The following is a 25,596-nucleotide window of genomic DNA, read 5'->3' on the forward strand; positions in this document are numbered from 1 at the left end:
CAAGAGCTAGAGCTGGATGCAATGAGCAGCATGATACCAAAATAGCACTGAGGTTGGATGTGGGGTGCTCGCCTGTCACCTCCGCACTTGGGAGGCTGAGGCAGGGGGATTGCTGTGAGTTCCAGGCTGGCCTGAAATACGTAGCTGGACATTGTCTCAAAAATAACAAAGGAAAAAAATAGTATTGAATTATGACTGAACATGGAGAATAAGAGACAAACATCCCATGCCCAAGAATCGCTAGTGTCCACACCCTTAAGGGACCCTGCTAACGCCGGTCCTTAGGTACAGGGCTTGCGCACTGACTTCCTTCCAAAGAGGACAGTGTATGTAGGGGGGGGACAGCACTGACGAGCACTGTGCCCCACCAGGGTGGCGCCACTGGCGCTGAGTACCAGGGACCACTGTGCCCCATCCTGCGATGAGGACAGCCTTCTCCCAGAACCCCTGCAGGCCCACTGCACCCCGAGAGGCATGTCACAAGACCCCGTAGATGTGTCAGTTTGTGCCCCTCAACATTGTCATGGGTGCCCAAGCAAGGAAAGCCTGGGGGCTCACAGCCAGGTGGAGCCCACGGAGACAGGTGCAAGCGCCGCCGGGTGGCCTGGCTGGGGTGCTGCTGGGTCGGGGAGGGAAAAGCGGCACAGCGCTGACAGTGTGGAGCTTGGATCCACGGGCCGCGTGCGGGAACGCTTAGCACCGCTGTGCAATTTTGTGCTGTTTTTTACCACTCCACCACATGGTTTTTGAGCCCAGACCACAGGTGACAGGTTGGGGCAGGTGTCATGCAGAGCTGCTGCCTCTCCTGAACCTGCCCCCCAGTCCGAGGGACGCTTGGGTGCACTTGCGTAGTGTGGCGGTCACAGCATTTCCACCACCTGCGCAGACATGTGGTGGTGAGCACCGGCATATGTCATCAAGCAGTTGAGTGAGTTTCTTAGTTAATTGTTAAACTTGGGCTTTGGCATTATTTCTTATCATAGTAAGTTAAAATGTCCAAAAGGAAGTTCTGTTGTTTTATACATGAACTAATATAATCTAAAATGTTTTATATGTGATCTGAAATAATTTCTCTTCCCTCGGCCCAGGCCGGCTGAAATGTTGGCTACCCGCTGTTTAGACCAGGCGTGGCTAACCTCTGGCCCCCACGCTACTGCAGGCGCCTTGTGCCGTTGAAGGGTCTGAAAAGTTTGCCGTCGCTGGTGTAGATGACACTGATGTTACAGTGCTGGTGCCCCGTTGGGACAAAGGTACCACAGTAACGTCACCAGTTAGTAACAGGGGTACTGCGTGCAAGATAGTGAAGGACCCTGTGCTCTCTGCATTTGTTCTATAAATAAGAAATCACTTGAAAATAGGAAAGTTTGCTAAATATCTAGCCAGGTGCAGGGGCACATCACCATAGTCCCAGTTAGTCGGGAGACCAAGCAGGCAGATGGCAAGTTCAAGGCCCGACTGGGCAACTTAGTGAGACTCTTTCAAACAATGAGCAAATGAATGGATGGATGGATGGATGGACAGATGGATGGACGGACGGATGGATGGATGGATGGACGGACGGACGGACGGACGGACGGGTGGATGGATAGATGGATGGATGGATGGATGGATGGATGGATGGATGGACAGATGGATGGATGGATGGATGGATGGATGGATGGATGGATGGATGGATGGACTGAGGGATGGATGGACAGACGGATGGACGGACGGATGGATGGATGGACGGACGGACGGGTGGGTGGATGGATGGATGGGTGGGTGGATGGATGGATGGACGGACAGATGGATGGATGGATGGGTGGATGGATAGGTGGATGGATGGATGGATGGATGGATGGGTGGGTGGATGGATGGGCAGATGGCTGAATGCCTAAGGAGGCAGCTCAGTGGTAGAGCATTTGGCTAGCATGCATAGAAGTACGGTATGCAGTCAATCCATCTACCCATCCCTTGCATTCCACCGCTTACAACTGGCCGCCCCCTTGCCTTCTGCCCTTGTGTCTGTGCGTTTTCTGTTGACAAACTGCACTTTCTTACCTGAACACTTGTCCTGGGGAGGACACAGTACACTATCTTATAACTTCGTCTATGTAAACACATGGAAAATGTGGTGCTGCGTGATTTTCTGTCCCGTTCCCTTTTTGAGTACAGTCCCTGTCACTATGCACCCTTTGTGTATACCTCCGTACAACCTGGGACCTGGGAAGGCGATCTGAGAGGACACCCATCTGTCCCCAAGCAGGGAGCAAAGTCATCAGAGGAGTGGTTCCCCTGGGCCCCAGTTTCCTGGGAGAGGGAAAGGACAGTCGGCCGCTCACTTCAGGCAGGCTCCAGGGTGACTTGTCCTCTGGGGTGTGGCATGCATGGGAGGCCATTGTGGACAGTGTCCATGCTACTTGAAGGCCGTGGTCACTCTCAGCCTGGCCCTCCCCGTGCCTCACATGCACAGGCTGCAGGCCACGACCATGCCCCTCCTGACTGTCTGTGTGACCTTGGCAGTTTGCCTCGCCTGTCCATGGCTCAGCTCCCCCATCTAGCAAGCAGAGAGAATGGTGGAGAGTGAATGTCCCCCAGGGCTCCTTGGGGACAGTCCAGCTGTGTTCATCATCCTGTTCCCAGGATGCAGTGGGAGGGAGTGATGGTGTTTGCTTCATTTGACAAATAAACGGTCACAGAACTGTAAGTGACCTCAGCTGAGGTCATACAGGACAAGCGCACTGTCCTCCATTTGTTCCTGCATTTGTTCATTCATTCATTTATTCTCATTTAACCAACGTGGAGAACCCCAGCGTGTGGGAAGCACCGGGCCCAGCAGTGATGGGGCGGAGGAGGGGGTGATTCAGAGGTGGCCTATCCCAAGGTGGCAGTGCTGGCCTCGTGGAAGTGAGATGGGAGGAAGGCAGCAGCTGCTGCTATCACTAACCTGACCGCGTCGCAGGCAGGAGCTGGGCCAGTGGTGCTGGGCTCTGCCCCCTGGTGCCCTGTGCGGGCCCGCATTTTCACCTGACCCCAGCTTGCTGACTGTTGGGCTGTGGGGTGGTTACATTCCAGTGCCGGCATTTTCTGCTCCCTCAGAGCCCTTCCTGCCCTCTCTGTGAGGCCAGGGAAATCCCTGGGCAGCCTAGGGAAGCAAGAATTTGAAGTAGAGGCAAGTGGTATTGGCTGACAGCCCCCAGGATGGCCACAGTGAGTGCTGTGGTCCCCCAACCCTGCTGTGTGCTGGCACTCCAAGGCCAGGCCCATTGAACATCCCCAGGGAGGGCTCCAAGTGGCAGCGCACAGTGGAGCAGCCCGTTGGCCTCTTCACAGTGCCTCTGGCTAGCTTCAAAGCCAAAGGATTCCGCAGGTCACCCCCTGTGGGAGGACACCTGTCACTGGGAATGTGCTGCAGGGACGTGTGGTGTAGACACTGCAGATAGAGACATCAGTGTCCCCAGTCTGACCAGGCCACCAGAGCCTCAACCCAGGCAAGGCCATGGCCAACCACGCAGCTCCTGTCCTGTGCAGCCCTTGTCGTCTCTGCCACACCCGGGACAGTGTGATGCCGTGAACTGGCTGACCTCCCCACTCCACGAGGTCCCCCATGGCCAAGTGTGTCCTGTGGCCAGCCCTACACGGTGTGCGTGGGGCTGGGGAGCTGGTCCTACCACCGCCCAGAGGTGGAAAACATCAGGTTTCTGGATGGGAGCAGTGGTGGCTCCTGTGGGGGTCGGGGTCATCCGCACACCGCAACTTGCAGCACTGGTGAGGCCCAAGCACTCTGACTTAGATGTGCTCTCCACTGTCATTGTGCCGCTGTCTGTCTGGGTTTTCTCGTCCTTCCATGAAGACACTGGCTGCTGGGAGGGCTTCACCCCAAGATCTGTGGCCACATTGCCATAGACCCCATTTCTAGATAAGGTTGTGTTTCCAAATAAGGGAGGGAGGTGCGGATTCGCCTTTCTGGGGACACTGTCCAGCCCTCCGTGGGACACCCTAGAGCTCAGAACTCGGGTCCCTGCCTCTGCTCCATTCTTCCTTTCCCTTCTCAGGCCCTGAGTTCCCGGGCATCCCTGGGCCAGCATTGTCCTCTGTCTCAAGTGGCCCCTGTCCTCTCATCACCCCAGCCCACCCACTTTTGTCCTGTTTTGCCCTTGGGGCACAGATGGTCCCCAAGTCCCTGTTTCAGATGTGTGAGTGATGTGCCCACTGTCTCAGCTCCCCCAGAGCGGATCTTACCTTGGGACTTGGGTCAGGGTGCAGCCTCGGCCTCAACAGTGTGGGTGTTGGGACACCCCGTGAGGGAGTGAAGGATGACCGGTCAACCCTGAGCAGCCGGCCAGGTGGCAGCCGGCACCTCCTGGGGCACACCCTTCCCCAGCAGCCCTGGTGCCCATGGCCAGCCTCGTACCTGCTCTGTGTTTCAGATCATCCTGGTGAGCTCCTCGCTTGGTGACCGTGAGCAGAACCTCTTCCTGAGCACCGACGAGGGCGCCAGCTTCCAGAGGCAACCCATCCCCTTCCTCGCAGAGACCCTCCTCTTCCACCCCAAGGATGAGGACAAGGTCCTGGCCTACACCAAGGAGAGCAAGGTAGGAGGGCTCAGGCCCCCAGGGTGAGTGCCTGATCGGACAGGTGCCAGCATGGAAGCTGATTTGTCCGTCAAAGGGACTCAGCACCCTGGGCTGGCTCAGCGGTGGCCTTTCGGGGGCTGGGGACACGGGCTCTAGCTCACCTTCTCTTGGCCAGCAGTGTTGGCATCTGCAGTGTCCGTCTCCCCCGAGCCCTGCCCAGCTCGTGGAAGTGAGGCCCCGGGGAGACCGGCTAGGCAGTCACGGGTGCGGGTGGGGCCTCGTCCTCTCCTTTCTCACTCTGGCTGGAAGGACAGATGTCCTCCACGTCCAGAACATTGCACATGCCCTGCTCACATTGCCAGGCCTTGTCTCACCCAGATGCCAGGAACGCGGGTCATCTAGGGGCAGCTCAGCAGTCCCCACTATGAGCTGTGTCCCCCAGACCCTAAAGGAATCCAGGCACCTTCCCAAGGGCAAGCACCCTGCAGTGTGCAGCAGCCAGCGCCCCTCCGGTGGATGGGGGAGCACTGTCTGGTGCGTGGGGAGGGAGACCAAGCCCGGTGCTGAAAGCTGAGGCAGGAGGTGCCAGAGCCGGAGGACAGGCCTTCCTGCACTCCTGGGACACTCCACAAATGCATCCTCTTGACGTTCCAGAGGCCAGGAGTTGGAATCCGGTCTCCCTGGCCTGAAGTCAGGGGGCCGGCAGGCCCAGGACCCCTCCTCAGGCTCCAGGGAGAGCCGTCCTTTCCCTTCCAGGATCCAGCAGCCACTGCCTCCCCTGGCCATCTCCAGAGCAGCTCCTAGGTCCTCTGCCCCATCGTCTCAGCCCACTCTGTGCGCATGCAGGTGTGCGCAGGTGTGCACACCTGTGTGCCGTGTCTGTGCGTGAGCGTATGCGTGACATTTCCCCAGCCCCTCTAGTTTATGAGGATTCATGGGTTGCATATCGGCCCCACCTCCGCAGCCCCCAGAGATAACCTCCGCTGCCTCACTAACCCATCTGTAGGGTCCGTCTTTTGGCCCTGAAGGGTAATATCCTCGGCTCGAAGGACTTGACAGCGATCTTTGGGAGGACACTTTCAGCCCCCACTGTGCTCAGTCAGAGGCGTGGAAAAGGACAAGGAGGAGGCCTGGCCCTGGAAATGGTAACATGGCCCCTGCCAAATGGTGGCTGCACCGTCAGGGGCCAGGAGACATCCCAGCCCCCTCCACGCTCTAGGCTTTTGTTGGTGTTGTGCATGGGCTGAGAGAGGGAGTCTATAGACACACCAGCATGGTCAGTCCCCAGGTCCAGCGAGGGTACAGAGGGCCAGCAGGGTCTGCATGACAGATAGCAGCTGTCCAGTCAGCAGCCTTCCATTGACAACCCCAGGTTAGCATGGGTCCTTGGCCTCCTTCTGAGAAATAAGAGTAATCACATATTTGTGAAGCTGTTCTGTGAAACTGTACCCTTTGTGCATACTTGGGCTAAGCTCCTGTAGGGCAGGGACAGTGTCTGATCTTTTTCACCATTTTCATCTCGGTTGCCTGGCTGAAAATATATGCTGGCTGGCTGGCTGGTGGGATGGATGGATGGATGGATGAATGGATGGATGGATGGATAGTTGATGAGTGGTTGGGTGGATGGATTAGTGGATGTATGGATGTATGGATAAGTGGACGAATAGAAGGTAGACGGGTACGTGCATGGATGAATGGATGGATGGATGGATAGTTGATGAGTGGTTGGGTGGATGGATTAGTGGATGTATGGATGTATGGATAAGTGGACGAATAGAAGGTAGACGGGTACGTGCATGGATGAATGGATGGATGGATGGACTCAAGGACTGGGTTAATGAGTGCGTGGATAGACGGGCGTGTCCATAGGCAGGTATCGTGGTAGATGGCAGTGAGGACGGATGCAGGTGTGGGATTGGGGCAGAAGAGTATATAGATAGATGATGCATAAGTGGGAAGTGGGTGCATGACTGAGTGGATAGATAGATGGTGGCTGGTCAGATAAATTTATGGATGGATGGAGACAAATTTCTACCAGAAGTGACCAGCCAGGTTAGAGACCTCCAGATGGAGACCCCTGGCTGCTCTGGATCCCAGCTGCTGACAGGCCCTGACCGCCCTGCTGTGGTCTGCCTGCTGTCAGAATCTCTCCTTTCCCAGGCCTTGAGGGCTTTCTCTCCACTCCAAACACCTCCTTGGGGACAGCATGTGCTGCTGGGTATTAATAGCGCTACTTAGCTTTCCATGTAATTAGACCAAAGCACAATCATGGAGACTTATTTTCCTGCAGAAATTGACTGCATTGCAATTGCTCTTTAATTTATGGTGCTCTGAAAAATTAATGGAGCTGAAATCTTGGTTATTTTCCTTGGTTCTTTTTCTGTGTCTACAAGGAAAGAAAAAGGGGAGAAAAACACTTAGTTGTGGTTATAAAAGGAAAGAGCAATTTGGGGAAATTAATAAGAATGACAGTGGAGATTTAATTTGGGGAAAACTTCACAGTTTTTCAGAGCTCTCGAATTCCTAAGAAGCTGGGTGGAAAAAATGTCAGCTTTGGGCTTCAGAAAATCTGGTGTATTAGGCAGTGTCTGCTGCAGTGTGCCAAGTAACACATATCCCCAGGACTACTGTCTGGAGCAATATGCCCTGGTGTCAATCCTTGGTCCTCAGGGCAGGGCTGGATTGGCCGGAGGTGGCTCCTGGTGAGTGGGCTGCAGATCCATGACTCTCTCCTGGGGAATATGCTATTCCATGGCAGGGCTGAGGCCCTGGGGACAAAACAACTGCACCAGCAGCTTTAGATCATCAGCCTTGCCCTGCATGCACACGCATTGACCAAGGTGAGTCACACACCATGCCCAGCATCAAGTAGGTGACATCCGTGCCACTCACCAGGCTCTGCAGACTCATAGCTAGAGCCCTCCACTCCCACCCACCACTTCCTCCGCTCTGACACCTGCTGAGCTCTGCAGAGACCTTCTGCCCAGCCTTGGGCTTCCCACAGCCTCCTCTCAGTTCCTCTACCTGTGCTAGCACAATTTGGGACATTCTGACCCCTTATTCTGAGGTCTGGAAAGCTCTGAGGTGACAGCCCTTGTGATTCCCTACCAAGGACCAGCAAACTCAAGGGCCACCTGGGATCAGGAGCCTGCAAAGCCTGGCAGTCCATTCCCATATGGCCCTCTGTGGACAGCGGGCACAGCATGCACCAGCCTAGTTGCTCTGTCTTCTGGCAGAGTTGGGGTGCTACTTCTAAAACAGAACTGCTTTCCTATTTCCTTGAGCTTTGCTGTACTTTACTCTCCATCAAGACCCTCTTCTGCTTCCCAGAACTGTGAGACATTGGTCAGAGCCGGAGACTGCCTTCCAGAAGCAGAGGCATGAGTGTGCCTTTGGGTAGTGATCGGACAGCACTTCCTGGAAGAAACATGCTTGAGTAGGGGCCTAAAAGAATTGGTCACAGTGTATCACTGTCTAATACAACTTCAGAGACAGAGAGGTGATCACACAGGAAAAGGAAACCTCATAGTCCTGCCACCCTCAGCAAAGCAGTGTGTGCATGTATTCATGCCAAAGGAAAGGCTAATGGTGGTGCCGTGGCAATGGGTATGGGATGCCACCAGGCAAAGGGTCCCCATAGCGTGGGCTGTGAAACACAGACTTTGCATTGAGTGAATTTCTGGAGAGACCCCAAGCTTCAGTACCACATTTATAGCCCTCTCTAACCTCAGACTGCAGGACCAAGACAAGACAAGACTTCTCCTGAGAAACAGAACAATCTTGTGAGCGAGGAGAACCCTCAACTTCAGGATATGTTCATTCTAACTCTGGCCATTTGCATCCTTCAGGGAAAATGGATATTTAAGCAGGGATTGGCCTGCAGGATCTGGTGCTTTCCAAATTGTTAATAGAATTGGACTCCCAAGGCATCTCCCAGAGCCAGCCAGGCTCATCCACAAGGAGTGTCCAGCTCTGCCATCAGGAAGGTAGACACCAGGAGCCCACTTGGACTATCAAGGTCAAGGACTTGCAGCTGGGGTGAGATCCAGACAACTGAAGTTGCTACTGCTACAGCCCTCTTGGCCTGGCTAGAGATACTGGAATGCTGAGTCCAGCTGCTGTCTCCACACAAGCCCTTCTCATCTCTACACCCTGAGTTGTAGCAGATGCCTTTGGCCTGCTGGCTACCATAAATGCACCAAGAAGCAGGACAATGCCTCAGCTTACTTTGCCTTTCCTGAACTCCTGAGTGCAACCCTTGTACCAGGAATCTAGCTGCAAGGGAGTCCAAGCAGTTTGCACTTCCCAGCCTGAACAGAACAGCCTGGTGCCCTGAGCAAGCGGGGAGTGTGACAAGTGCCTCTGCCTTGTCACAGGCTACCTAGCTGCCACCTTGATGCCCAGGAAGAGCTGCAGCCCTGAGCACCCCTGAGCTGCACCCTGCTATGCTCTTCTGTATGCTCCTTTCCTCCGGCCCCACCTGCTGCCTAGTCTGGCCTATCCCCCTCCCCTTCTTATCAGGGTGCACACTCTAAGCACTCTCTCTGGTGCTTTCTAGGCCACACTCCTCCTGCTGTGTGTGCCTGTGTAGGTTTCAGCAGTGGTGACAGACAGGGGTCTCCCTGGTGTGTTTACTCTTATTTACCTGTTCTTGTCTGTCTCTTATTAAGCAGAAATTTTCTATTTCTGCAGCAATTGACAGTGGGCTGTAAAATCGCTTCCCATGGGACTACATAGGAAAGGCTCCATAAAGTCTGGGGACAGGCATCACAAATGCTAGCACATCAGTGATGACAAAGATAATGTCATCCATTCATGGAGAGGCTTTGTCACCAATCTTCCAAAACTAATGTGCAGCCTCTGTGTTATTCCCTGGCTGGCAGAAGGTTGTGCAGTGTGCTTCTGATTTCTGCATGAGTAAACTGAGACATGAGGCAGAAGGGGCCTGGCCCAGGTCACCAGATGACCCACAGAAGTGGCTAGAGGTGACCAGCCATCCTTCCCAGAGGAATCCTCGGCCCCTAATGGTGTGCTGAGTGCAGGTTAATGTGGAGAGAAGTCTGCTCTGAGCCAGCGCTGCGTGCCCGGGAGCAGCTCACTCACCTCTCCATCCTCAGTTCTTTTGTCACCTTATGGAGGCTCTGGGTGGGCGGAGCATGGGCACTCGCACATCTGTGCGCTAAGTGAAGCAGCCTTTGATGTGCTCAGTTCAGCACCTGGCCGCACCAAGCGCCACAGCTGTGGCCAGGTGCTCTCACTGATGGCCAATCGGGAACTTCTGGGCTCAGAACTGCTGCGTCCCGCAGGCACTTCCCAAGCACCCGCCTCATGCTGGGCCAGTCCAGGCTGGATGAGGAGAGTGCATCCCTTGCTCTTGTGGGGCTCATGTCCTGGGGAAGAGAGCTTTCTTACAAGTGCTTTTGAATAGTACAGATGAGAGTTTCTTGTCACGTTCCCCAAAGCAGGTGTCACACATAATGGCCTGGCCTCTATATTTGTAAAGTTTTATTGGCACATGCCCACGCCCATGTGCACATGCTGTGTGTGGTCTCTGCTGCTCCCTGCCCCTGGGGCAGGGTGCGCGGTTGCCGCAGAGCCCGGCCACTTACCCTCTGGCCCTTTGCAGAATAAGCTCACCCAGCCTGCCCTGGAGTCAGATGTGTTCATTCATTCAGAAAACACTCCAGGTGCACCAGCCAGCAGCCAGAGAGCTGTTGGCTCCATTGCAAGGCCAGCAGGTCGGGTGCCGGAGCGTGCAGAGAAACGAGCAGTTAATTCCACTCGTGGAAGCAGGCGTGATCCTCCTGCTCCATGTGCAGTGTCGGTATTTCTGGTGTCTGAGGACCCTGAGCTGATCGTTGCCTGACACAGAAGAGGGGCCACAGGGGTGGGATAGGTACAGCAGAGGGCAAGGCCCCTCCAGCTATGGTGGGATGACCCAGTGACTGGGTCAGGGAGAGGGAAGCGGTTTGTGGAACAGACAGGAAGGAGGAGGAGTTGTCAGCTGGGGGGATGTGCCTTGTCCTGGCCCTGACCCCCGCTGGGCACCTGGCAAGGCCTCAAACTACATCATGAGCTGGCACAAGGCTCCCAGGGAAGGCAGGGCCATCAGCCTACTCGGACCTCTTCTGTCCTAAAGCCATCAGCGCCCCCCTGGGCCCCTTCTGACCTGGTCTGACCCCATCATCTCCCAGAGGTCCCCAAGCCCCGTGAGCAAATTTGAGGATGAAGTCTCCAGCCTACAAACTTTTGCAATCACAGTGAGAGTGCAGCTGCAGCCACCCCCGAGGCACAGGCCCCCCATGCCCAGCCCCTGGGCGCCTGCTTCCCTGGGCCTGCCTGCTGCCAGCAGCCCTTTCATCCTGTCAGAGCCTGGGGACCTCATGCAGAGGGACATCACATGGGATTGTCTAGGCACCGGGAGGGCTAGAGGAGGAGCAGGTTTGTGGCTGCTGCCCTGGTTGGTGGGAAGGGCAGTGTGCGGCCAGACACCCATGTGGCCAAGACAGCTCCCGCCGCTCAGAACCCTGGGGCCTCCGCGGCGTCCCATGATGCTTAGCGCCAGGCCTCTCTTGGTGCTGTCCCTGGGGACGGTGTTGCCAAGGCACCAGGCTGTGCACCAGGCAGGGCACTGCACAAGAGCTCAGGGAAGGCAGTGCTTGTTCCTCCCTGTGGCAGTTCAGGGGGCAGGAGCGAGCACAGCGATGCGGCTCTGTGAGCTTGCTACAACCTGGAGCCTGCAAAAATGGCAGGCAGTGGATGCGGTGGTACTTGTATGTAATCTCAGCACGCAGAGGCTGAGGCAGGAGATCATTGTGAGTTCAAGACCAGCCTGGGCTACAAAGTGAGCTCAAGGCCAGCCTCAGCTGCTAGTAAGATACTGTCTCAAAAAGACCCCCCAAAACCCCCCACAAAAACCAGTGGGGAGCCTGTGTCTTCATGCCAGGCCTGAAGGAGGTCTGGGCACTCGCAGAGGGGCCTGGGGGTCTCACAGATAGGTACAGAGGCTCGGCCAGGCCCTGGGCTGAGTCTGGGGACCCTGTATGGCATCCTGGTTGCAAGGTGCCCCTGGGTTTCCTCACCTGCTTCAGAGAAGAAAGGGAAGGAACAGGTCATTTACCACTTCTGTGTCCCCTCTACTCCCAAGGGCCCCGTGTCTTGCAGCCGCAGTAGGTTTCTATGGAAACATGAAGTGATTGGGTATCCTGCTGACTAGGGTTGGGTGGTACAGAGGGGTCTCCTCCCTGTCCACTGCACAACCCCCACTCCCACAGCTGGCCTCTCCTGCGGGGGCATCCCAGGTCCCTCTCTGACTGTGTCAGCAGAGAGGGGCCTCATGTCCAGCTCAGCAAGGGGTGAAAGCAGCTCACAGGCATACCCTGTGGACCCAACAACTGGGCTCTGCAAAGGTCACTTCTGGAACAGGACATCCTGGCAGAGCCCCCGGCACACGCAGGGACCAGCTGTCCCTCCTTCACAGGACCTGGGCGCAGCCCCGAGGACACTTCCCTGCGCCCGCCCCTCCAGGGCCTTCCCGGTGGGCCTGTCACTGCCCTTCCTCATGTCCACGCCCCTGTGCCCACAGCTGGCCCCAAATCACCTCCCGGCTTTCCGTGCCCACCACGCGGCTGGGGTGAGCTGGGGTCCTCGTAGATCACTGCTCCTGCCTCAGCGGGGGTTTCAGGCAGAGACTCTGCATCACACCGGGGCCTGGTGTTAGGTGAAAAGTACCAGGATCCAGACAAACCTTTCCCTTTCTGCTCTGGACCCGTCACTGCGTTGGATCGGAACCGTTAATGGCCACACACGTGGGGCTCTGGGGCCCTTGTTGAGGAAGTGCGGACATTCAGGCCTGGGGGTGGGGCCAGCGCTGGCATGGGAAGGAGACAGCATCAAGGGCCCCCAGGATCGGCCCCGGAGTGGGTGTTCAGCAGGACCCCAAGGAGCCCCAGCACATGCCCTGTGGCTTCCCCCTCCTCTCCCTCCACTCTCCCACAGGTATTGTACTGTCCTTCCTGGCTCCAGGCCCCGGCACACCTCCCCTGGGAGGCCCCCCTGGGTTTCATCCTAGAGGCCCTTGACCTGCTCTGCCAGCCGACCTCTGGGGACAGGTTGCTGTGCATGGTGCCACCTCTTCAACATCAGCCCTTGGGGCTGGTCTCAGATTCCCTGTGAGTCTGTGGGCAAGACTGAGGCCCTGCGCCCCAGTCACAGCAGGAGGCCACTGTCTCAGCAGTGGCTCATTCCTGATGTCATTATAACCAGACTTTGTTTTTCTGCCCTGAAGCTCTATGTATCGTCTGACCTGGGGAAGAAGTGGACACTTCTGCAGGAACAAGTGACCAAAGACCACGTGTTCTGGTGAGGGCCCTCCCCTCCTCCGGCAAGTCTTTGGCCCAGGGGACCCAGTGGACTGGTGGCTCCAGGAGGGTGGCGTGGGGAACCCTGAGGGACCCAGGCCCTTGCGAGCCCCTGCCTGGGCCCTCGTTTCCCCCGGTAGAAGGAGGTGTGACATGCACTGGCTGTGGGCACAGGGCCTGCAGGAGTGGCCCTCTGCCCTAGGGCAGCCTTGGTCCCACTCACCTAGGTCCTGGGTTCCCTCTAGCCAGTGAAGCCTGTTCAGTCCTGCTGGGGCCAGTGAGGCAGGGCTAGCGAGGAAGAGGGGTTTGCCAGAGGCTTGAGCAGTGTTGCTGGTGGACAGGCACTGGCTGTGGCCCCACGCAGCAGAGCGGGAGCCGGGGCTAGGCGCGGGGAGCAGCCCCTCACCATCCCCAGGCGGGGCTGTGGCCTGCTGTCTGACTCAACCCTTTGGAGACATGCAGCTTCCCGCTGTTCTTCCCACGCCTCACTCCTCCCTGTGCTCACACCTGTGCACACACGTGTCCTGCATGTGCGCACACATGTGCTGTCCCATCTGCTCTCTTTCTCAGTTCCTAGGGCCTCACACCGTCACACCGGCCTCCATTCTCACCACAGTCCGTCCTGGTAGAGAAGCACGGCAGAAGCAGCCGCTGCCCCTTCTCTCACCCCACCCTTCACTGCGTGTTAACCTTGCAGACACTGGCCTCTTGCTTTGTCTCAGGGGCTGGGGAAGACTTTGTTAGCTCTCCCAGCTGGGACAAAGTACCCAGCACCCACAGCTTAAAGAAACAGAGGTTTTCTTGGCTTATAGTCCCAGAGGGTTCAGTCCATAGACACTGGCTCCGAGCAGAAGCGGCGTGCTGGAGGGCCCCAAGGAGAGCTGTTCCTGTCATAGCAGCTGGGAAGCAGAGGAGGATTAGAACTCCCCCTTCCAGATCACACCCGGGGACCCCCCCAGCCAGGCCCCCCTGTGCCCAGTCAGCCATGAGCTCGTTCATGGATAGCCTCCCTGGGCCCACACCCCAGATCCTGCCACCTCCCAAGGCGCTGCCTCTGCACACACGAGAAGTTCGAGGGGCTCTAGGCCTGAACCGTGGCGTCTCTGCTCTGGGCCCTGACTCCTGGCTTCTGTGCCCCTGCTCCCAGGGAGAACTGTGGTTGTGTCTCCGAGGCTGTCTGTGGGAGGGCCCAGGTCCTTCCTTGGCCCAGAGCGCCACCACCAATCAGTGGCTTTGTCACAACTGTTAAGAGAGGGAGCAGCCTGGTGAGGGGACCTCTGGGCCCTGAGGCTCCCAGGCAGTGGAGACCAGGGGCGGGAAGTGGTGTTGCTGAGCCTCACGGCCCCAGGGAACAAAGCCCCGTGGTGCTGCAACAGTCCCAGGTCTGGCTGCCCAGCAGAGACTGCTCCGGCCAGAGAGCGAAGGCAGTACCCGGCGCTGCGAGGGAAATTGGCGATAATTCAAACATGCTATTATCTCCAGCAAATCAAATCATTTCTTCCCTCAAGTTTCCCCAGCGCACAAGTTGTTATGCGTGAGAGGTAATCACGCTGCGCTTGGCCGCTTGGCCGCAGGGTCTTCCCAGAATGTGGTGACAGCCGGTGACGGTGACGGGGCCCCATGGCAGGCAGTGAATAATGCTGTTTTGACAGCTTTTCCGAGGAGCTCTTTGTCCTTGGACTGACAGCAGGAATTGCCAGGCCCACGTTAGGTCTCAAACCAGACTTGTTAGGCTGTGCAGCAGGCAGGCTCACTCGGGCGCCTCACCGGGTACCCAGGCCGTCACCTTCCGCATCCGCATCCTCCCACCCCCCCACTCCTGCAGCCCCATATAAAAGCCCAGTAGCTGCCTGCTTTGCACATTGACTGCTTGCAGGCACTGGGCTGTGGTGCCCAGCGTCTCTGGAATCCCACGGCAGCCCAGTGTTTTCCGGTCCTGTGACAGAGTGGAAAGGAGGCTCAGGGAGGCAGGGCCCTCGTCCCCAGTTGTGCTGCCCCCAAGCAGCACCCCAGCCGTGGCCCCCATCTAACTGGGTACAAGGAGACTCCGTCTGTGGGAGGAGGAAGTGGAGTGGGACAGGTTGGCCCCGTGGCCTGGGCCATGGCACCCTTGAGGGCCCCCAGGGCCCTGTGTATCAGGAGCAGGAGCCAGGGCTTTTCTTTCCCAGGGCTTCAGGTGCCCACCCCAGGGCTGGGGACCTCAGCAGACACGAAAGCCTCCAGCCAAGGCTGGTTTCCTGCAGGGCTCTGGGCTCTGGGCTGCTCCAGGCAAGTTGCATGTGGTCCTCAGAGGACCGAGGATCTCTGGGCAGGGACTCACAGCCACTGAATGAGCCAGTGGATGTGCGGGTGACTGGGCGAGGAAGCAAGCGGGCGGTGAGCAAGCGGAGGAGTGAGCAAGTGAGTGCGTGACTGAGGGAGGAGGAGCCCACGACGCGCCGGGCACCAGCTCCCCGCTGGCAGAGGGTCACTGCGGCACAGCCCTGTTTGCCTGCTGGAGTCTGACCCTCTGCAGAAGGAGCAGTGTGGCCCTGGAGGAGCTCCTGGAGCCAAGCTGCTGGCTCCCATGCCCACCCCAGAGCAGAGCACTCTTGCCCAGGACCGGCATGGTGGGCACCGGTGCTCAGTCTCTGATATCCTTGAGCTCCAGGGCATTCCTCAGCCTGCCCACCCCTCCATACCTGCATCCCCACGGGGGCTCATGGGTACTGGGGGGCAGATGGGACCGGCACCAGCATGGTGGGGACTGAAGGGGCTAGCTCTGTCCCTGTGGTGCCATCAGCCATGGGGATGGCATGCCTCTGTCCTCAGTGCCGTGTGACCAGTGGCGGCAGTGGAGTGGCTCAGCTTGCTCCTGGTGGGGGCCCTGAAATGCTGGGTATAATCAGCGGTTGGCAGATGTCACCCTGGCAAGGACACAAGGTACAGCAAGTGGAGCTAGCTCCTGAAACCTGGGGCTTCGGGAGTGTCCTGGCCAGTAGGAGGCTGCGCCACCTGGCAGACAGGTGGCATCCCGTCACACATGGTCCAGGGAAAGTGGGCAGGAGTTCGCAAGGTATCAGGGCGGCCATCCAGTTCCCACAGTCTTCACACCCCTCCAAGGCTGTCCCCAAACCCAGGGGCTGAGAGGGGCGCTGACAGGGAGGGTGGGCTCCGTCCCATGGGGGCATCCTGGGACCACCCTACTGTGCAGCGTCCACCTCTGTGCTGTGAGCAGGGTCAGCAGTGCAGCCAGGTAGACCTAGGTGAGCTCTGGGCACATCACAGCGCCCCTTGGCTTCCGGCAGGGCAGAAGGGCTCCCCTGTGAGGTGCACGTCCCACCTGCCTGCCACGCACCATCCAACCTGGGCATGGGCAGAGCCTGATACAGACTAGCGGGCAAAGATGGGGGTGTGCAGCCGCAGCAGAGGCTTGAGCTCAGTGAGGGGCTGGGCAGCTCTGGGGGGACGCCCTTGGGGAGGGGTCGGCAACAGCGCAGAACCCTTATGTGTGCCCTGGGGTATGGGGTGGGGGACAGCTCAAAGCAGGACCAGCTGGAACCCAGGACCTGGCAGGGCATGTGGCCTGGGGCAGTTGCTTTGCTCCTCTGGGTTCCTCTGTCTGCAATATTCAGGCAGTGCCCAGGCTGCCCAGCTTCGGAGACAAGTGGGGAAGCAGCTGCCCACCCCTGGGCTCCAGGGAGGCTGTGTCCTTGGCACCCACAGAGCAAGACCCTGGGTACCGGAGCCCTGGGGTGTGGGGGATCCAGTGTGCAAGGCCTTGGCAACCTGCAAGCCCCCCGTGGTCTGCTGCCCACACCGACCTCTGCCTCTGTTCCAGGGCAGTGTCTGGGGTGGACGCTGACCCCGACCTGGTCCACATGGAGGCCCAGGACCCCAGTGGAGGTAAGTGGGGGGTGCAGGTGTCCCCGTGTGTCCTGGCCCCTGCTGTGGCTCTGCTGTGCCCTTGATCCCCTCTTGTCCTCAGCACTGGCCCAGCACAGTGACCTCGCTGTGTTATGATGTGGTATAATTTTAAATGTGCTTGCTCCCCGCTGGGGATAAATTCAAGTCAAGGAGCTCCACTCCAGTGGAAAACTCTATTAAGAGGGCAATTTGTTCCGGATCCCGAGCACAGGCCTCCCCTGCCCACCAGCCCTGTGGGCTGCCAAGCCCTGAGACAGTGGGGGGGGCCCTGGCTTCCCCTCAGGTGGTGGGGAGCTGTGTGCACCTGACAGGGAGGGCTCTCTGTGGCCCTGCGCGGGGGAAGTGGGGTGTGCTACAGCCATGGGAGGTTCTGGAGCATTCAAATTACGAGGACTGCAGATTACACCTCCATTGTGCAGTATTCTGGAAGGCCCTTGAGGCAGAGTCCTGTGCTGTCACAGTGGGGAGCCCTGCTCTGGTGGTACAGACGCAGCTGCAGGACCAGGTGGTGGTAGGGCCCCAGTGAGACCGAGGGCGCGAGCCTTGGTCTCCCCATCTGTGAAGTGGGGAGAAGAAAAGCTGTCAGCCTGGCAGGTGTCATCAGAGCACCCATCTTGGCAACCTGGAGAATGTCTAGTGGCCTGGGTCACTTGGTTTCAGGACGGCTGGCCCTGTGCCTGCTGTGCCCCTCACCCACCTCTAGGATGGCCACCATATCTAAATGTCTCAGGTGCCTGAGGATAGCATGTGGCTCTAGACAGCAGCAGGTGCTTGGGACCATGCCACCCCAGCCAGCCACCAGGAAGAAGGGGCGTGCAGCTCTCACCAAGGGCCACCCACCTGCTTTCAGTGGCCCTAGCCTGGGGAGTGAGGTGTGGGCACAATGGTGGTGAGTGTCCTCAGTTCCCACAAGCAAAATGACCCACATGAGATGACCAAAAGGTGCTCCCTGCCCTCCTCACCGCCGGGATCCACTGGCCTCCTCTCTGCCTGCTCAGAGCCTTCAAGCAGGCAGCAATCACAGAGCAGAGGGGCCATGCCTTCCACCTGCCTCTGTCTATCTGTCCAGCCACAGTGAGTGAGGACAGTGGGACCTTGATGATGCAGGAAGCATGGACAGCCGGACAGATGGATGGGCAGACGGAGGGGTGAATGGGCCCACGTGTTCAGGAAAGATGGGGGAGGGAGTGAATGAGTGAGTGAGTGAGTGAGTGAGTGAGGAATGTGTGGGTGAGTAAGAGGAAAATGAGAATGAATGAGTGACTGACTGTATTGATGGATGATGGATAGATGGATGATGGATGGATAGATAGGTGGGTGGATGGATGAGTGGGTGGGTGGATGGATGAGTGAGTGGATTGATGATGGATGGATGGGTGGATGGATGGATGGATGGATGGGTGGAAGGAAGGATGGATGGATTGGTGGGTGGATGGGTAGGTGGGAGGATGGATAGGTGGGTGGATGGGTGGATGGATGGATAGATGGATGGATGGATGGATGGATAGACTGGTGGATGGATGGCTGGGTGGATGGATGGATGCGTGGGTGGGTGAATGGGTAGATGGATGGATAGATTGGTGTATGGATGGATGGGTGGAAGGATGAATGGATGGATGGATGGGTGGGTGGGTGGATGGATGAGTGGGTGGGTGGATGGATGAATGGGTGGGTGGATGGATGATGGATGGATGGGTGGGTGGGTGGATGGATGAGTGGGTGGGTGGATGGATGATGGATGGATGGATGGGTGGGTGGATGGATGAGTGGGTGGGTGGATGGATGATGGATGGATGGATGGGTGGGTGGGTAGATGGGTGGATCGATAAATGGGTGTGTGGGTGTGTGGATGGATAAGTGGGTAGATGGATGAGTTGGTGGGTGGATGGATGAGTGGATGGATGGATGGATGGATGGGTAGAAGGATGGATGACTGACTGTGAGTGACAATGACTGATTTATAGCACCCCAAACCTGGCTCCAAGCCCCTCTTCCCAGAACAAAACTTTCTTGGGAAGCTCCCCTGGCTCAGAAGCTGTGCAGGGAAGGGATGTGGCAGAGGGACTTGGTGGCACCCAACCCTGCACCTGGTCCAGCTCTACCCCATCCCTGAGCTGTACTGCTGTGGGGCTGTAGAAGGGCTCCTGGTCCATGGAGGGTCTGAGGCTGAGCACTGTGGTGGAGGTGCGTGTAGCTTAGGGACCGAGGACCTGTTCCTGCCACCTGCACCCCCAGGCCCCTTACACTCCCTGCACAGCGCTGCCTCTGGCCTGTGGTACATTCCCCAGTCCAGGGCCACACTGTGGACCCAGCACAGGCTTTCCCAGGCTCCACGTGGTCCCCACTCCAACTGGCAAGGAGTGCAAGGCTCAGCCTCCACGTAAACTCAGGGCAACACCAGAACAGTTGGCGGTGGCCTAGCAAAGTGAGTGCTCATTTGCTGGACCGTAAATGTGACAAAGGGGGATGAGGACATGGGGCCACCTGCTGGGGTCACCTGTCTGGCCCACTTGGGGGCTGGAGCCTGCAGAAGGGCAGGCTCTGTGGGTAGGCTCTGTGAAGAGCCCACATCTCACCGACCCTTCCTTCTGGGAGAAGTGCTGGTCCCCGGCTTTGAGCCTCCCCAGGGGTTCAAAGCTTCCTCCCTGGCATGGTCCCCATCCCTAGGCAGGCAACAGGAGTAACCGGGCCAAGTTCCTTACACCCATACCCACACACCGACCCCAGGATGGAGGGCCTGGACTCAGCCGGGTGGCCCCCATGGCTCCTTGCCACCATCTTCCAGGGCGAGACCCGGTGCCGCCATCCCACGCAGTGTGGCCTACACTGTCCCCACAGGCTTTCGCTATGTTACCTGTCAGATCCACAACTGCTCCGACAGGCCGCTCACAGCTCCATTCTCTGGCCCCGCTGACCGTGGCTCGCTGACTGTGCAGGATGATTACATCTTCCTCAAGGTGAGCCTGCCGACAGCAGCGTGGCCTCTGAGCCACCCTGGAAATGGAGCCACTCGGGGAGGGGGCCATAAATTGGCTGCTTTATCGTCAAGCGTCCCTCGGCTGGTTGAGGCCACCCACCACACGCGCAGCCCCGCGGACTCCCAGGGTCCCAGACTCCAGAACACACCAGGGACACTTCTGGCCGCCTGGGACCCTCCCCACCCTGGGGCCCAGCCCAAAGCCCTGTCACCTCCTGTGATTCCCCAGGTGGTACCTATCAGGCATATCTCTGGTTCTGGCTGCCACCCACAACCTGTGACTAGTGACAGGACCCTGCTCCCAGGTCCAAGCCTCACTCTGGGCTCCACCTTGGCAAAACTGGGTACAGCCAGTTCCGTCCTACTGATGGGGAGCTCAGCCCCACATCCCAGAGGCCTTTGTGCCTTGGGCTGGAGGCTGCCCTGGAGAGAAGCTCACCTCCCTTAGAAAGCCCAACAGGGCGCCCCCATGGCACCTCTAGCCCCCCATACCCCCCGCTTCTCCCACCCTGCTGGCCTTGCCCCTCCAGGCCCCTTCCTCTCCCCCTTGGGCCCTGTGCCCTCTGGGGCACAGCCGGCCCCACATCACCCCCCTCCCCTGCTCCTCTGCTCCTGAGCCAGCCCCCACACCCCAGCCGTACATACCACCTACGTGGGTTTCGGACTGTGTGACCATCTGTCCTGTCCCCAGCTGGGGTGTCACTGGGCTCCTGGGCTCCAGAGCCTGGTTACAAGGGTAAGAAAGGTCTGCTACAGGGGGAGGAGCTCAGGGGGCAGGTGTGACTTGGAGCCACCAAGATGGGCTGAGTCCCATGAAGGAGGGACCAGAGTGGGTGGCTGCCACGGACACAGGGAGGACAGCAGTGGCCAGGGCAGGGTCTGGAGGATGACTGCCACATTCCCTGGAGCTCATGTTCGATGACACCATCTGTGTTGGGTAGGGGGCTCTGGGGGTTGCCCTCAGTCCCAGTACCCCAAGCTCTGCTGGACGGGGCTGCCCTGCAGGGCCGCTGTGCTCCACCCCCAGTCTGTGTGGTAGGTGCTGGTCACACGAATGGGCTTGATGGCTCCTGTGCCATTTGTCATACATGGGGTCTGGAGGCCTCTTTCTGTGATGTGGAGTTGTCGGTGGCTATCTCCTCCCCACTCAGTGGCAGAACAACCTACTCTTTTTAAGACAAGTTTGGGAAAGGGAACTTTCTCCCCCTTGTTGTACAATGCAGATATAGGGAAAGCAGATGCTGAGAAGCATGGGAAAAAAGGTTAGTTCTAGTGTCCCAGAGGAGGGGCCTTTGGTATGGGGTTTTCAAGGATGAATAGGAGTCTGTCCGTTTGGGGCAGAATAAGTACAAGCAAAGTAGAAGGGCATTTTCACCAGCTGAACATAACGTAGTTTTCATTCATGAGAGTCTGACTCGAGAAGAAAGCAATCCCCTTAAAAATGTTTTTCTCCTGCTAGGCAACCTCAACAAATCGGACTAGATACTATGTCTCTTACCGTCGCAGTGACTTCACCCTGATGAAGCTGCCCAAGTACGCACTGCCAAAGGTGAGAGCGTCCCCACCCGCGCCCTGCGGTCTCATCCTGAGCTGCTCTGACTTGTGGGCAGTACTAAGGGGTTGCAGGGGCCAGGGCCGTAGGTCGGGACAGCCAGGAATAGCTGCCACCACAGCGTCCTCTGTTCTCACGGCCTCTCCTCCTGCAGGGCCAGGGTGGCGTCTGGGCCCTCAATATCCTAAACAAAGGCCCGACACACCAGAGGGCAGCAGGAAGGGTGATTCTCTTGGATAGGATCTGCGCCCTGGGAGGGGGCCGGGAGGGTAGTGCGCAACCCCAGGGGTTTGGGGCAGAGGGCTTCGCACCTCAGAATCGGGGTGGCGTTGAGAGTTTGGTCTGAGCTTCAGCTCTGGCGGCTGGTGAGCGGTCCTAAGGCCCAGGCCCCCACTCTCCCCGTCTTCCTCTCCTTCCCGGAGCCCAGGCTTGGGGGAACCCCCATCTCTGATTCTCTCTCTCGGTCTTGTCTGCTATGGGGCGGGGCTCTGTTTTGATACCCTGTGCATTCCAGCCCCTGGCACGCGGCCTGGCCCACTGCTGCGTCCCCCTTCCCCGGGCCAGCACATGGCCCCTGCTCTTCTGTGTTCCTTGGTTATAGAGCAGTGGCTGGGCTCAGAGATGCCAAGTGGCCTGGGGCTGCCACCCGGCCAGGCAGAGACCAGGGCTGAGCGCAGGCCCCATGCTGGTGGCCCCCGTCTCCCCCAGGGGTCCCGGCCCTGTGCAGAGTCAGCAGAGACTCCACAGATGGGAGAGGAGCAGGGCTGCGAGGGCGGCAGGCCAGAGCCTCCGGCTCCTGCTGTGGGGCTCAGCCAGGGGCCGGACAGCAGTGAGGAGACGGACCTGCATGTGAGGTCATCCCCCGAGAGGCCCACATGGATGCACCGTGCGTGTGTGCATGCATTCCATATGTGTGTGTGTATGTGTGCACATGTGTGTGTCCACAGCTGATTTAAGGCAGGTGACCAGAGAAGGACCCTCCGATCTGGGCCCCTGCCCAGGTTGGGGAGGACAGTGCTGAGCAGAAGCCCTGGGGCAGAGAACTGGGAGGACAGGCCACAGGGTGCGGGTTGTCACATCCTGGGGCTCCAGGGCTGGTGCCAGGGCAGAGACCCCCACTGAGCCAGAAAGGAGGACAGTCAAGAGCCCCTTGATGAACATCTCTTTGGAGAATAAAGGGAAGGAATGGGTATAAGGGAGGAGCTCCAGGCAAGGCTGGGGGCAGATTAAGGCTGACAGCTTCACTTCAGGCAGTGACCCTGCATGTCCTCAGGGGCGAGGGATGTCAGTCCTCCTGTCAAAGGCTTTTCCTGGCCGGGACAGACCCACCCTGCTCCCCACTGTCCCCACTGGCACAGGGAGCTCCGAGGAGCAGCGGCTGAGGTCACGACCCCTGTGACCTTGAGCAGGACTCTGTCCCTGGAGCCAGAGGACACTGATGCTGCCACCTGGGGAGCCGGCGTTCCCCTTCCACGCGTGCAGCGTGGGCTGATTGAATTTCCTAGTCAGATTCGGTTGTTTATGGTGAATTTGTGCCCTGGCCTATTTGTTCCTCACAAATCTGTAGCTCTTGCCTATTTGCTCCTGTCTTTTTTCCTTTGATCTTTTTTTGTTTCTTAATTGCTGGTTCACATCTGGAAACCAGGGTGACTGCAACAGCAGGGACCCCGCTGCTGCCCCAGCCTCAGCCCGGGCCACAACCTGCCTGTGTGACTTTAGGTCACCGACATCTTAGTAGGTACCCCTACGGCTCCCACATGGCCCATGTCACAGGACACCCTCCAGAGGGGGCTGAGAGGTCCAGCCAGTGACAGCAGAGCTCCCGGTGGCAGAGGGGACAAGCGGGCTACGGAGCCAGGCTCAGTTGGGCCCTTGGGACAGGTCTGCGTGGGTGTGTGTGTGCCTGCTGCGGTGCTGCTTCCCGGGCTGCAGTCCCGGGACACTGGGCACGGCGCCTGGCTCTCCAAAAGCTGAGGCGGGCCGCTGCGGCTCTGCCGCGCTCCGCGCTCTACCTTGTTTCCCCAGTTCCTTCTGCACTGGCCCAATCTACCCTCCACCAGCGTTAAGAGCAAGCAGCTATTGTGTGTCCAAACCTTTGCTTCAAGTCGCTCACTCACCATAGTATTTTTTAACATACAAAAAACAAAACAAAACAAAAACACCCAACTTCCCTAATAGAGAAAAAAGTTACCCAAGTGTAGGAACGAGGAGAAAAATTCAAGTAACTATGAATCATGTGAAAAGCATCGATGACGAGAAGTGCAATTTCGCTTTGGAGTAAAATATCCCTGTGTTTGTAATAAATTTACTCAGAGTACAAATAAGATCCGCACCACCGGGGAGGGTGGAGGGTGCAAGGCCTGGCGAGGACAGCGCAGGGAGCCCAGAGCGAGGGCCCCGGCTCCGCTGTGGCGTGGCTCTGTTGAGGCCTGCGCGTCCACTTCTGCTCCTGTGTAGGCAGGGACAGGGCAGCACAGCGCACTTCCAGGACTTGGGCTCGCAGCGGCCTGCCCTGTCCTTGCCTCGGGCAGGCGCTCGGGTGGGGCTCCTGCGCCAAGACCTGGCCCCAGGCTGACCGGCCCTGTGCCGAGCCATGTCTGAAGCTGGTTCCAGGGCCTTCCAGGGCCACGGCCTGTCCCCTCCCTTTAGCCCATTTCCCCTTTCTGAAGGGAGCTACTGAAGGACATCCAGAGGCAGCCGCGTGTTTGGGGGGAATCTAGAAGGCCACATGCCTTCCCTGAGGAGAAGCCAGGAAAAATTTTATTTCCTTTCTTACTTAAAAAAAAAAAAAAAAAGGACAGAAAGTGCAATTTAAAAAAAAATTCCATAGACTTTATAAATCTCTGATCAGGAAAGATTTTATTTATTTGTTTATTTATTTTGCAGCACTAGGGACTGAACCCAGGGTATGAACACTGAGCTACACACACAGCCATTTTTGTATTTTGAGGCAGGGTGTCCCTAAGTCACTAAGTTGGCCAAGATGGGCTCAAACTTGAGGTCCCCCAACATGCTGAGGTAACAGGTGTGCCGCTACTTCTGACTCTGCTCAGCAAGACTTTAAAGGTCCCACCCGGATTGTGGAGACGTGAAGGAAAGCAGCGCTGGCCGGCGGCAGGGAGGGATTAGTGCTGACTCTCAAGGCAGCAACAGAGCAGCAGGCGAGAAGCGCTCTAAAGAGGCTCCAGTGAGGCAGGTCCGCTTCTCAGAATGCATGTGGAGGAGCTAGCGCGGGGCAGGAGTCTCAGTCCAGGAACCAGCTCACAGGTGGGGCCAGGCTGCAGGGTACCTGCAGGGAAACCATCCCGTGGAAGAGTGGGCCACGCGCCTCTTGTCACGCAGCCATGAGCGTGGCACGGATAAATAATTTTCATGGCAGGGAAAATGCTCGCTGTATAGAGCAAATGGGCAGGCTGTGACCCTGCCGGGGAACAGAGCATGAGTCACATGTAGGACGAGGCCTAAACGTACACCGTCATAAATGTTAATGTCGGGTCTCTCTGGAGTCCCCTACACATCTGTCTCAGGGCCCAGATTACAGAGGCCTTTGCCCGGGGCAGAGCCCCCGTTGTGCATGCGATTGCCAGGTGCCGTCCAGGCACAGGTGAGCTGTACGTGGTGAGCCTGCCTGCGCTGGGAATGCGGAGCCTTGCAGAGCCCCGGCTGCCCCTGCAGGTACAAAACAGGATCATTTCTTGACCCTGGGGCCTGGGGGCCGTGCTGAGGCTGGCTCAGGGCTGAGACCAGCACAGTGCCAGGACCCGAGGTTTCGTGTCAGGAGTGGGGAGCGGAGGCGGCAGACAGGAGCAGCAGCTCCCAGTATCCAGCTGTTCCACCTCCTGGGGGGACGCCTGGCCCTGTGCCCTTCTTGGGCCTTCCTGCCCTAACTGGGTTCCAGATTTGCTGGGTGTAGTGTCGGTGCTGCATAGTGTCCCATTCCTTTCCCCAAAAGCCTCTTAGGACTGCACAGCAGTAGAACAGCTGGGCGGGACACACAGGACCCTGAACTCAGCCCAGAGTCCCTGCTCCGGCCACAGCACAGGCTGGACTCTGCTTTTCACAACTGCCAGCTGGGTCCCCCTTCTGATTGGGATGCGTGAGACAGGCAGTGGAGGTGTGGGGTGATTGAGGATAGCAAAAGTGTCTGGGAAGGTGTCCAGGCCCCTTCCCCGGTGCCCATAGTCTTTGGCGCTGGCTGGGAGAGAGGGGATGAGAGACCAAACTTGTCTGGCTCTCTTTGTTTTT

General features: G+C 58.0%; 1 protein-coding gene across 1 annotated transcript in view; it reads left to right on the top strand.

Moving 5' to 3' along the window:
- The window catches only part of Sorcs2 (sortilin related VPS10 domain containing receptor 2), a 350,334-nt gene that overhangs the window by 285,552 nt on the left and 39,186 nt on the right, over window positions 1–25,596 (top strand). Inside the window, exons 6-10 of the mRNA XM_023724073.1 lie at window positions 4,410–4,574; window positions 12,844–12,917; window positions 16,737–16,801; window positions 19,661–19,779; window positions 21,259–21,348. Of these exons, the coding sequence (XP_023579841.1) occupies window positions 4,410–4,574; window positions 12,844–12,917; window positions 16,737–16,801; window positions 19,661–19,779; window positions 21,259–21,348 (513 nt within the window). The remainder of the gene's footprint in view (window positions 1–4,409; window positions 4,575–12,843; window positions 12,918–16,736; window positions 16,802–19,660; window positions 19,780–21,258; window positions 21,349–25,596) is intronic.

This window comes from Octodon degus, unplaced genomic scaffold (genome assembly GCF_000260255.1).
Source record: "Octodon degus isolate 3935 unplaced genomic scaffold, OctDeg1.0 scaffold00006, whole genome shotgun sequence".
Classification (NCBI taxonomy): domain Eukaryota; kingdom Metazoa; phylum Chordata; class Mammalia; order Rodentia; family Octodontidae; genus Octodon; species Octodon degus.